This window comes from Canis lupus, chromosome 9 (assembly GCF_011100685.1).
Source record: "Canis lupus familiaris isolate Mischka breed German Shepherd chromosome 9, alternate assembly UU_Cfam_GSD_1.0, whole genome shotgun sequence".
Taxonomy (NCBI): Eukaryota; Metazoa; Chordata; class Mammalia; order Carnivora; family Canidae; genus Canis; species Canis lupus.
Window position 1 is genome coordinate 22,553,958 of NC_049230.1, and position 13,007 is coordinate 22,566,964.

The 13,007-nt window shown below is 45.5% G+C and overlaps 1 protein-coding gene across 1 annotated transcript; it reads left to right on the forward strand.

The window, feature by feature from the left end:
* Positions 1-11,977, forward strand: GSDMB (gasdermin B). Its single transcript, XM_038546028.1, has 7 exons — positions 1-282; positions 4,657-4,659; positions 4,936-5,170; positions 9,719-9,731; positions 10,941-11,015; positions 11,395-11,465; positions 11,909-11,977. Exons 1-7 carry the CDS (start codon positions 41-43, stop codon positions 11,975-11,977), a joined length of 708 nt encoding a protein of 235 aa, XP_038401956.1. The 5' UTR covers positions 1-40.
* Positions 11,978-13,007: the final 1,030 nt, after the last annotated feature.

Sequence of the window (13,007 nt, forward strand, 5' to 3'; positions counted from 1 at the left end):
CCCCAAACAAATTGGGTTCTTTTTCTCCAGCTCAGGCACAATGTCTAGCATATTTGAGGAAATCACAAGAGTTGTAGTCCAAGAGATGGATACTGGAGGGGATATGATTGCTATCAGAAGCATCCTTCACGTTGACAGATTTCACTGCTGCTCTCTGGTGAGGGGGAGGAGAAATTTCTGGGGACATCAGTACCACAGGACAGACCTCATCCTGGAGGACACACTGGAGAGAGGGGAGGGTGAAGAGCTGTTTGAGAAGCTGGATTCTGGGCCCCAAGGTCAGTGTGAGGGGTTAAGAGATGGCCAGCTAGGAGACTTTGTCCACTCCTGCTCTACCACCCTGTCAACTCCCCATTGCCAGCAACCATGGCAGCCAGTCAACAAAGAATTTATATGTCCTAGAACCTGTATGCATGTTCATACACCTCAGTTTGAGAAATGCACAAAAGATGTTAACTGGAGTTTAAATAAAAACTTTTCAAAAAAATGCACAAAAGAGCTGCATGGGGAAGTGGAAATAATCCCCCCCCCCCCTTTGACTGATTTATTCAGCAGAAAACACAAGGTCATACACCAAAGGCAGTAACTATAGAAGCCCTGAACCCATGTTAGGGCACAGAGCAGAGACATGTCATAATTTACTAGAAGGTGTAATCGGACTCCAGAGCCTGGATTTCTTCGATTTCTTCCAGTTCCTCTCCTGCCTCCTGGTCTTTGCACCTGCTGTTCCTTCTGCTGGGAATACTCTTTCCCCTACCTACCTACCTACCTACCTACCTACCTACCTACCTACTTATTTATTTATTTATTTATTTATTTATTTATTTATTTATTTATTTATTGTGTATTTTTTTATTGGAGTTTGATTTGCCAACATATAGTGTAATACCCAGTGCTCATCCCGTCAAGTGCCCCACTCAGTGCCCATCACCCAGTCACCCCATCCCCCCGCCCACCTCCCCTTCCACCGCCCCTTGTTCGATTCCCAGAGTTAGGAGTCTCTCATGTTCTGTCTCCCTCTCTGATATTTTCACTCATTTTCTCTCCTTTCCCCTTTAATCCCTTTCACTATTTTTTATATTCCCCAAATGAATGAGACCATATAATGTTTGTCCTTCTCCAACTGACTTATTTCACTCAGCATAATACCCTCTAGTTCCATCCACATAGAAGCAAATGGTGGGTATTTGTCGTTTCTAATGGCTGAGGAATATTCCATTGTATACATAGACCGCATCTTCTTTATCCATTCATCTTTCGATGGACACCAAGGCTCCTTCCACAGTTTGGCTATTGTGGACATTGCTGCTAGAAACATCGGGGTGCAGGTGTCCCGACGTTTCACTGCATCTGTATCTTTGGGGTAAATCCCCAGCCGTGTAATTGCTGGGTGGAAATTATTCCTAAATTGTCTTCCCCATGTTTTCCATTTATAAATAATTCACTTTTAAGTTAGCTGAGGTCTTCTGGTGTGTTTGTATGTTTATCATTGAGATGAATAAATAAATGGAGGCAGTTTGCTTAGTGGTTAAGAAAGGACACAGGTGGGCAGCCTGGGTGGCTCAGTGGTTTAGCACCACCTTCAGCCCAGGGCCTGATCCTGGAGACCAGGGATCGAGTCCCACATCCGGCTCCCTGCATGGAGCCTGCTTCTCCCTCTGCCTGTGTCTCTGCCTCTCTCTCTCTCTGTGTGTCTCATGAATAAATAAATAAAATTTTTAAGAAAAAGAAAGGACACAGGCCTTTCAGCTGAGAGCTGAGGGTACTTGGTTTCTAGCCTGGTTCTGCCTCTTACCAGCTGGGTGACCGCTGGACAAGTTGCTTTCTTCCTTTAAGTCTGTTTCCTCATCCGTCAACTTGAGAAGACTGTTGCAAAAACCAAATGAGATAAATGAGGTAAATCATTGATTACAGTGGCTGTGCAGAAGGAACATTCAACCAAAGTTCAGCCTCGCCATTCCACTGCTGGCTCTTATCCCTCATGTTCCCCAGAGATCATGACTGAGTAGGTGACCAGAACTCTCTAAAGGCTTGAGGGACTTATAGAGGAGTCTATTCCATTTCTCTGCCTTCAAACGCAGGTTTTTGTATTTCAGAAGCCCCAGGGTAAATGTTGTTGAACCCTCACTGAGAGACTTCTTTCAGTGTCTTACACCTCAGGGTGGGGACTTTTCTGGCTCATACATCTCCACTATGGCCCATCTGGACTTCACCAAAAGATGGAAAAGAATCCAGACAGTACCACTGTACAGTTTTAGAGCACCTGCCGTGTGCCAGACACTGCCATTATGTGACCAAGAGCAGGGCCCAGATTACTTGGAGGTGGTGGGCCTTTCCACAAGTGAAGTTTTGTTAAGCAAGCAGGGGGCTTCAGGCAAATTTCAAGATTATCATTTTTCAAAGACTCTGAGTCAATTCTCTGAAAAGCAACTTGCCAAGAGGCAATTTACTAAAAGCTGGTTCTCAAAAAAGTTTGCTAAATGACCAGTTCATTGAAAACAAAACAAAATAAAAACCCTTTAAACTAGGCCTAGGATATTTTGCCATGATCATATTACTCCCCAGGGACAGGAGAAAGCATTAAGTACAGAAAAATATTGACTAAGTCCGTTAACTTCCTTTAAGGGAAAGGCTATTTGCATAAAAAATTCAGAGGCAGAGGTGAAACCAAACTTAAAAAAAAAAAAATCCTTACAAATGAAATGGATTGGTAATTCGAATTGATTTTCAGCAATTTGGCCTGCTTCATTTTCAAATGGGTTATTTATTTTTTAACTATATGGTGCTGATGGTATGGTTAAAGTGTATGTAGGGTTTTGTTTTCTGTTAACTAAAGTCTACATACTTTGTTTTTGTTTTTTTTTTTCACATACTTTGATTATCTTGGTGCTTACCTAATATCTTTCCTCTGTTCCAAGATTTTTTTAAATTATTCTTTTTTTTTTTAAGATTTATCTATTTATTCATGATAGACACAGAGGGAGAGAGAGAGAGAGAGAGAGAGAGAGAGAGAGATTGAGGCAGAGACACAGGCAGAGGGAGAAGCAGGCTCCATGCCAGGAGCCCGACACGGGGGATCCTGGGACTCCAGGATCGCGCCCTGGGCCAAAGACAGGCGCCAAACAGCTGAGCCACCCAGGGATTCCCTGTTCCAAGATTTCATACAGGATACCACCCTACCTCTAGTTATCATAGATCCTGAGGCTTCTCTTGGCTCTGAGAGTTTCTCAGACTTTCCTTATTTTTGATGACCTTGACAATTTGAGGAGTCAGGCATATTGTAGGATGCTTGTCTATTGGAATTTGCTCAATGTTTTCTACTCCTGGCTAGACCGAAGTAATGGGTTTTGGAGAGGGAGACCATAGAGGTAAAGTGCCATTCTCACTGCATCATAGCAAGAGTATGTGCTATCAACATGACTTATCCGTGTTGATGTTGACCTTGGTCACCTGACATGGTGTTTGTCCGGTTTCTCTGCTGTGAAGTTAGTCTTTTTTTCTCCTTCTCCACATGATACTGTTTTTGTGCATAAGGTTTCATTTTTCTTTTCTCTTGGACAAAGTATATGCAAACTTTTATACTGCCCAAGAAACAAATGGGCTGAGGACATCAGTGTCACACATAACAGGACTGATGTGAAGCACTATTTCTGGTTCCATCACACTTCCACCAATTCCAAAATGCATTTTTTTCTCTGGAGTTCCAGCCCTGCCCACCCCCACCTCCCCTTACTCAACACCAAGCAGTAGAAGCTCTGCCTCCTATGTAAGTTCACATCTGGGAGGTCTGAGAGAAAGGCACTTGGCCTGGCAGCACTTCCACACCTGTTCCACTAACCCCAGCCCAGTAGCTGACTTGGAATCTGGGTTCTCATGAAAGCGCCCAGGCTGGGCAGAGTCCACACAGATGGGTAACTTTCCAGAATTGCTTTACTTTGTACTTGCATAGCTCATAGAAATGCCGGAGACAGAACTCTGCTTCATTCTTATTTCCCAATTGGCAGGGGCTCCTAATTCTGTTTTTTTTTTTTTTTTTTTTTTTAAGATTTTATTTATTTATTCATGAGAGGGAGAGAGAGAGGCAGAGACACAGGCAGAGGGAGAAGCAGGCTCTATGCAGGGAACCCGATGTGGGACTCGATCCCGGGTCTCTGGAACCACACCCTGGGCCAAAGGTGGAGCTAAACCACTGAGCCACCTGGGCTGCCCCTTAATTCTTTTTTTTTTTTTTTTTTTAAGATTTTATTTTTATTTATTCATGAGAGACACACAGAGAGAGAAGCAGGCTCCATGCAGGGAGCCTGATGTGGGACTGAATTCCGGATCCTGAGATCATGCCCTGAGCCAAAAGCAGACGTCCAACCACTGAGCCACCCAGGCATCCCTTGTTTTTTTTTTTTTTTTTTTTTTTAAATATTTTATGCCCCTTAATTCTTTTTTTTTGCCCCTTAATTCTTTTTTTTATTTTTTTTTATTTTTTTTTATTTTATTTTTTTTGCCCCTTAATTCTTAAGCTTCACTTTTCCTTGTCTCATTTCTGCCTCTCAAATAGTTAAATAGGACTAGCTCACATTTATTGAGCATTTAGTATGTATGGGAGGCATTTTGCTAATCAATGCTTAACTGCATTGTTTTATTTCATTTCTTCAAGTGCAGAAAGTTCTCCTATGGATGAGGAAACAGATCTGAAGAGGTTAAATGACTTATCCAAAGTCATTTTGTAAGAAGGTGACAGAATGGGTTTACACCCAGGATTATGTTGACCCTGTAATGACTCCTGGTGACCACAGTGTTTCCTGGGAGCCACAGCTGGAGGACCTCCTCAGAAGGAAAGGGGATCATGGAGGGGAGCCCAGGATAGGGCTGCTCCAGGGAGGGTATTCTGGAGAGAGATCTTTTGGATCTTTACCCTTTTCTTTCCAGAGAACTCCAAAGGCTGAAGTTCCAAGTTCTGGACACAGGAGACTCAAAGGGAATGTTGACGGTGAAATTACCCAAAGAAGTAACAATTGCAAGAGCCCTCCACAAGTCCCACAAGCAGAAAGTCCAGATGTTGGAGACTCATATACCCCAGCAATATCTGGATTTCCTTGAGCTCAGGGAGGCTGGAGTTGGGCAGCGTGGTGGGGGGGAACACCCATTTTGGGCACCAAGGGCATCTGAGGTGGAGGTGTCCTAGCTGTGCAACCCCTTATGCCCTACTCCCAACACTCCCCAAGCCTGCTCCTCACTTAAGCCTGCCCTCCACTTCCCCCTTTAGGAAGGCTTCTCATTCTTCCTGGTCAGCCTCCAGGAAACCTTCTTATACCCCCAACTCACATTCCTGCTACCCTCCAGGGTGATTGATTCCTCTGACTTGGACCAGAACATGCATGCTTGTTTCAAGAGGCCACTCTCCTTTGTTCTCCTACAGAGTTGTCCAGATATGTGTTCTGTGCAGTTTCACTCTGCAAGCCATGCCCCCTTACTCTGTGGACTAGTAACAGCTGGTGACCCAGCAGGACTGGCTTTACTAACCTCTCTGTGTTTAGCCCCAAACAGTAGGTGCTCAGTAAGACGGCCAAAGTGAAGTGCAGTGAAATCAAAGCACCCCTGCACAGAACATTTCCTGTACAGAAAGTGCCACTCCCTCACCCCCCCAAGGGTGGTGCTGACCAAGTACCACAGAGGTTCTGATGGCTGGGGGCATGGTGTTTCCAAGGGACTTACAGGGACAAAACCACCCTTCCCCCTCAGCGGATATTTTGTTGGTGGCGTGGCTGTTTTCTTTCCCAGCTGAGGTTGTCAGAAAATGTGGAGCAACTTAGGGAAGGGGACTCAATGTTGCTCCTGGACTAGCCTTCCTTGAGTGTGGTGATACCTTTTGTTTTCCTTTTTTAATTAAAAAGTGAAAAGCTTACACTGAAATTTTACTGGTCCTTTGAACTAACCCTCCCTACCATAGAGTTTTAATGAGGGAGCTCAGTTTTTTTCTAGAATGCCTGTTGTTTCTAGAATGAGGCTCTGTGGTATGTGTATATAGAGTTGGGAGGGGAGGGTATTAGGTAGAGGGAGGTTAGCAGAAGCAAGGATGTAGGTCTTCTTTGAGGGTCCTTTGGTTGCACATACTAGAAGTTCCATCAGCCTATGTTTAGTCACAAAATGCATTTCTTTATGGAATCAAAGATACCTTCTGGAGCTCAAGGCTGTGGACAATGTGGCCAGGTCCCAGGGACCAGTGTGTGGAGTTGGAGCCCCATCTCAGAGAAGTGGGTATTATGACCTGGTAAAATGCCTGTCTCAGTGCCATGGGAAGGGCCTATGGTTTGGACTCATACAGACTAGGGACTGAATACCAACTCTGTACTTATAGCTGGGTGACCTTGGACCATTCACAACTGTCTCTAGGCCTCAGTTTCCTTATGAGAAATGGGTGCAATTCTGCCTACATCATAAGCTTGTGGAGAGGGGGAAATGAAATGATCTGTGAAGTATCTCATGGTGCTGGCACACTGTAATCTTCCACAGATGCTAGTGAGTCCCCTTCCCACTTCCCACCTCCTTGCCCCCACAGTGGGTACAGTGAACTATGATGGAGTACATGTTCCTTGGTTTCCCAGCCTCAGAGACCCTTAATCTCAAACAGGAACTAGCTGATGGAGAAGGAGAAATGTCACTGGCAGGTGGGGCTCCTGGAATCTTCAGCTCTACTCCCCACCCCAACCCCCACTCCCTCTAGGAAGCTGAGGAAAAAACTACCTACTTTGTTGCAATCAATCTGGAGAATGAGAGCTGACCTGTGACAGAGACTCTGGAGATGGCAAGGAAGGAAACCCTGAAAAGTGAACAGCAGTGCACGTTGTGGGACTGGATTAATACTGGGTTAGGATCCTGGGAGTCAGGGCCTGAGAGAGAATAAGCCTTGGCCCACCTGCAGTAGGTCAGGGGGCGCCAGCCCAGACCCCAGGCTCTTCAGCTCTTATGTCAGACTTCCTGAGCAGTATAACTGCTCCTTGGCCTTCTCTTCTCACCCCAAGAACAAATGTGTGGCATTGCTAAGTCCCTTCCCTGCCTCTCTCCTGAGATGTCTTTTTCATTTGCTTTTTAGGCTTTCTCACGGTTCATAACTACATGGAGATTTTTTGCTTATTCTCTCTCCCTTTCTGAGAGACAGGAAGGCAGGAGCCATAGTGCCTGGAAGAAAAAGGGTCCCCAATAAGCATTTATTGAATCAACAGTGGAAACAACATGAGTTTTGTGGTCAGATGTGTGTTCATATTTCAGCTCTGCTACTGTTTTAGCTATGAAACTGGCTTATCTACTGATACTTAAAAAAATTTGTTTATTTGAGAAAGAGAGAGCAAGAGCACATGAGCAGGAGGAGGGGCAGAGGGAGAGGAGGAAGCAGACTCCCTGCCCAGCAGGGGACCCTGAGACCATGACTTGAGCTGAAGTCAGACTCTCATCCCATTGAGCCACCCAGGCACTCCTACTGATCTTTTTTGAGTCTCAGTAAAACGGAAATTGTTTGGGAGATCAAGCAAGATAACTACACAAAGTACCTACAGGTTAATCAATATGAAATCTTTTTTTTTCCTAACACCAAAGGTCAGTGACCAGCCCCCTAAGGGGGGCCCTGGACTATCAAGTAAAGCAACTCATCTTCCCCAATATAGGGAGAATGAGTAGGCAAGGCCTGGTAGGGGCAGGTTCAGCTAGGCTCTGTGTCAGCCTGGAGGGGCCCCAAGTGAGCCTGAAGGTGGGAGGAAAGTCTTGAGGAAGGGGAGGGTTCAGGGCTGGGAAGGAGAACTGAGGCTCCTTGCTCAGACATCCAGGATTTGCCCCACCATGGCACTAATCCTCCCCTAGCTAGAGATGTTAACTTCTAGCTCTTTCTTTCTTTCAAGAATTTACTTATTCATTTGACAGAGAGAGATAGAGCGCACAAGCAAGGGTAGTGGCAGGAAAAGGAAGAAGGAGAAGCAGGCTCCTTTCCCAAACAGGGCTCTGGGATCATGACCCAAGCTGAAGGCAGACATTTAACTGACTGAGCCACCCAGGCGCCCCTCCTCTTTTTGAGTTTGTGTTCATTTTTTGTTTTGGTGAAGGGCAGGGCATGAGGATTGGGGAGAAACATGAAAGAGGAACTTAACAGAGACAGAGAAGGACTTGTCTTTCTGAGAACTAGTTCTCTCTCTCTCTCTCTCTCTCTCTGGCACAAGTTTCTTGTTTCTTGGACAACGCAAAATCTTTTCCAGAAGATGAATTGGCTTCTAGGCCTTCTGTTCATCATTTCAGAATGGGCAAAGACGCTATTTTTAAAAAGATTTTATTTATTTATTCATGAGAGACACACAGAGAGAGGCAGAGACACAGGCAGAGAGAGAGAAGCAGGCTCCATGCAGGGAGCCTGATGTGGACTCAATCCTAGGATTCCAGGACCACGCCCTGGGCTAAAGGCAGGCACTAAACCGCTGTGCCATCCAGGGATCCCCATGGGATACTATTTTTTAAGACGATAGCAAATGGCCTGAAATTATAGGGTTCTTAGGGTTGAGAATGGAATAGGATGCACCCAAGGGTGGGAACTTTGGTATGGGTAGGCAAAAAACCCTGCTTGTTGGAGAAGCAGGTTGGATTGTATGTTGGCCTAGGGTTTTCAGGCTCTGACAATTTTGACTTGCTTTGTGCAGGTCAGTGTGCCGGGTCCTGGGGTCCCAAACCTTACTGAATGAAAGCTTAGAAGTGTAGGAAGCATGATTGAATTACATGTCCAGTTCTCACATGATAGCACTGGCTGGGAAAAGATCACTAGAACTGGGGGTCAGAGGGTTTCAGGGTCTAGTTGTGGCTCTGCTACTCATTAGCCCTGTAGCCTCCTGAGCCACGGTTATCCTGACTTTAACCTGAGTGGATTAGAGGATCCCTGTGATTCTGAATGTGGCTTCATCTGGAATTTCACAGTCTTCCCCTGGATCCCAAAGGAGTTGTACTGCTTAGGAGGCCATGGAAACGGGTAGAGAGAGGTCTAGATGTGGTAGAAAATTCAAGAAACTCCCAGAAGCTGTAGAAGTGGCTGATTCAGACCTGGTAAGGTCTTGAGTGAATCTCTGTCTTTTAAAGTGCCTTAACATCAGTGCCTGGGTGGCTCAGTTAGTTAAGCATCTGACTCTTGGTTTCAGCTCAGGTCATGATCTCAGCGTCGTAAGATTGAGCCCCATGTTGGGCTCCATGCTCGGCTCAGAGTCTGCTTAGGACTCTCTCTTCCTTCTCCCTTTGACTTGCCACATTCTCTCTCTCTAAAATAAAATAATCTTTAAAGTGCCATAACGGAGGATGCAGGAGATAGATTCCAGTCCCTGCTCTGCCCAAATCTGCTGAGTGACTGAGGGCATGTTATATCCTCTTTTGGTTTCTGTTTCTTCTTCAGTCATCTAGGCATAATCCTGTGATCGTCTGTGTCTGAAGATGTGGGGAGGGGTCTGTATGTATAGTGCTTTGTCACTTACATACAGTGATGAGGATGCAGGCTCGCTGGCATGGGCAGTGGGTCCAGGAATGAAAACTCCCACCACTGGGAAGAGAACATACAGGGGGCTGGAGATGACCCAAAGACTCTCTGTAATTATTTTTCCTTTCTTTCCAGAGGAAGGTGGTGGTTCATCTTGCTTAGGTAAGGATGGAAGCCTGCTGTGTTCAGTGTGGCTGCACCCTCACCCTTGAGTCCTCTGGCCTCAAGAACTGCAGCTCAGGTGAGAGAGCTGAGTATGTCGTGTGGTGGTGAGGTTGGGGAGAGAAGGGTAGGGCACCGCCCAAGGCAGGCTTCAACTGGAGTCTAGAGGTTCCATCTGTCTCCTTAAACATAGTGGTTTTCATGGGTTATGGGTAGATAACCCCTGGGATTACATATAACCTGGGAACTTTAAAACTAGTGATGCCTGAGTCCCACCTCCAGAAATTCTGATTTAACTGATCTGAGGGTGCATCCTGGGGCATTAGGAATTTAATCATTTCCCAGGTGATTCTCATGCACAAAGTTGAGAACCACTGCTCTAACTTCCTCTAAATCCTCCCTACTCCTAATGTGGTTCAGAGACTGCACTTTGAATGGCAAGGACTAAGTAAGTTTTGATTTCTTGGAGGTGAAGAAGAATTTGGGGTTGGTACTAGACTGGGGGTGAGCTGGGAAAATGGAGGTAAGGTTAGCAGGAGACAATGATGATGGATGTCTGGGAAGAAAGATGCTTTAACAGGAAAGATTAGAAGAAGGGAAGAGACAGAGAAGTGGTCTCACAAAGAGTCAGGTCTACAGGGGCCTTGGTAATAATGGAGCTTGTTGGCTGGGTAGGTTGAGTTCGTTCGTTCTTTCTTTCTTTCTTTCTTTCTTTCTTTCTTTCTTTCTTTCTTTCTTTCTTTGACTTTTACTTATTTGAGAGAGAGAGAGAACAAACAGGGGGTGGGGCAAAGGGAGAGGGAGAAGCAGACTCCCTACTGAGCAGGAAGCCTGATGTGTGTCTTGACCCTAGGACCTTAGGATCCTGACCTGAGGTGAAGGCAGCCACTTATCCAACTGAGCCACCCAGGCACCCCAAGGGTAGGTCAAGTTCTTACTGCTGTCTCTACAGGGAAGTCCTTGAGTTTGCAGGATTTCAGAAACATGAAGGAGAAGGAGTAGGACTCAGTAAGAGGCCTCTAGGATCTGACTGAGGAGGAACAAAAACATGTGCTAAGCTGCCTCATTAAGTGCCTCAATGGATGGGCAGCTACAGGATCTAGAAAAAGAGTAGGAGACACAAGAAAGAATTAGAGCAGAGAGAGACATGAGTCAGTAGAGACGCAGTTGCCACACTGAAGACAATCTGCTACAGTGGGACTGGTGCTCACCTCCCCCATCTCCTGGCACTAGGTGTCTGAGGTCCTAATCTCTGGTGACCTACAGATGCAGGTCTTCTCATAAGCAGTCTTTTTTAATGCTGCTGAGTTCTTGGTAAAGACACATATAGAATCCATTCTGGATATCCTGGATAACTTGATTGGTGAGGAGGGATGTTGGCTGTACGCTGGTGTGGAGCAATTGCTGAGCAGAGGGGTCCGTGCAATTGAAATCCTAGGAGGAAGGGGGCACACGTTGACTTTTATATTTTGTGCAGGATAGACCTTCACATTCTAGAACCTTGCCATTTTCCCCAGGCTAGGGATTGGGGGATGCCTCCTCTTACCCCCTGGCACAGTCTGACCTCCTGCAGGCCAAAAGGGAAGAGTCACAGCAAGAGCCCATTTGGAATAACCTGTCTCTCATTGCCAGGGACTCTCTGGAACCTCCTTCTGATGCTTGTCCCAGGTCTGATGAGACACTGAAGCCCTGTCCCACTATGTGCTTCTCCTCTCTGCCAGCCACCCTCTTCACCCTCTGAGAACTGTCTGAGGAGCAGTGTCTTATGGCTAAGGCCCCAGAGAAGGGGACCCTGCCCCTGTTGAAGGACCAGGTAAGACAGCCTGGGCTGAGGTCCGGGGTCATAGTAGAAGTGAATGCTCATGCTCTCAAGGGACTCAGAAGTCCCAGGGTACAGTCCTTCCTACTTCATAGTTCTCTGTCAGCTCACATCCATTCAGCTGGTGTGTGTGGCAATTCCCTGGAACACTTGGGTTTCCAAGACAACTTGGGGTGGGCTTTTTAGACTCTGTTGCTAGTCTATGGGCAAGACAGGCAGGCAGAAAACTGTTAGTCCCAGGATGGCAGTGCCACACTGATTAGCAGTGCCTGTCACTATGTTGAGAGAGTATGAGACTCTCCAGGCTCTGCAGGAAAAAGTGCTATGATGAATTACTATTTCTGGGATGGCCCAGGGTTAGAGGGGTGGCCAAGTATTTGCCATTTCTAGTATTTTTCCTTGTTCCTAGCTTTACCTTCTGGTGTATTTCCTTACAGGTGGAATCTGTCCTGGAGCAGATTTGCAGTGAGCAGCCTCAAGCTGTGGGCTGTGACCCTGACGTATGACTTCTCTGCCTTCTGTGTTGCTTTCTTCATCTTGCTGCAGCTGGGTGAGAAGCTGACCTTGGTGTGTTCCTAACTATATGTTAGCCCTCGAACCATTCTCCCCTCAAGCCTCTGGGTGCTCCCCTCCCAGGTCATCCCTGTCTTCCGACTCCCAATCATCAGAACAGCGTCTTTATGACAAAAGATTTCCTTTCTCTGTTCTTTGATACATTGCATTCCCTACATGATAATGTCCAAAAGATCAGCCTGGATTGTATGCACGGGCTTCTGATTAAAAGTGGCAGATTGGTCATATTAATTTTCTCTTGCTCTTGAAACCTCACTAAATAAAGCGATAGAAAAGATGTAAACCCACAATGATAAAGAGAATGAGGCAGCAGATAAGAGATTCTGACACATCTTTGGAAACTAGAAGGTAATTAGAGGCGTTCAAGTCGGGACGTGTGGGCCTGAGGGGAGGACACTGCTGTTCTCTCATCATGAACCTGTTCTCTGTAGTATTTCTTAAGACAAGGTAATTCAAAGTAAGAGAAATACATGATTGTTGTAAAGCATTTCAAATATTTTTCAAAGCCAAAGGTGATCTCCCTTTCTTCCTCTAATATAACCACTGTTAACATTTTGGGGGTATGTTAACAGTCTTCCTATGAAGCAGTATCTAAAATGGTAATTTAAATATGAAGCTAGGATGATGTAAAAAATTTGCTTCTATCTTTGGTTCTAGAGTTGTTTTTTTCTTTTAAATTGGTAAAAATATTATAAGTAACAGGAATTCTCATAAATGCTGTTGGGAGTGAACTGCTTTAGAAAATTGTTTGACAGTATCTACTAAAGCTAAACACATGCCTATGAGCCAGCCACTACACTCCCTAGGCACATACCCAAGATAAAGGAGTGCATGTCTCCACCAAAAGACATGCATATACAAAAACATGAAAAGCCTCAAGCTGAACACTACTCAAATGTCTAATAACTTTAGGATGGATGCATATATTGTGGCATATTTATGCAAGAAAAGAAAGCAAATTGC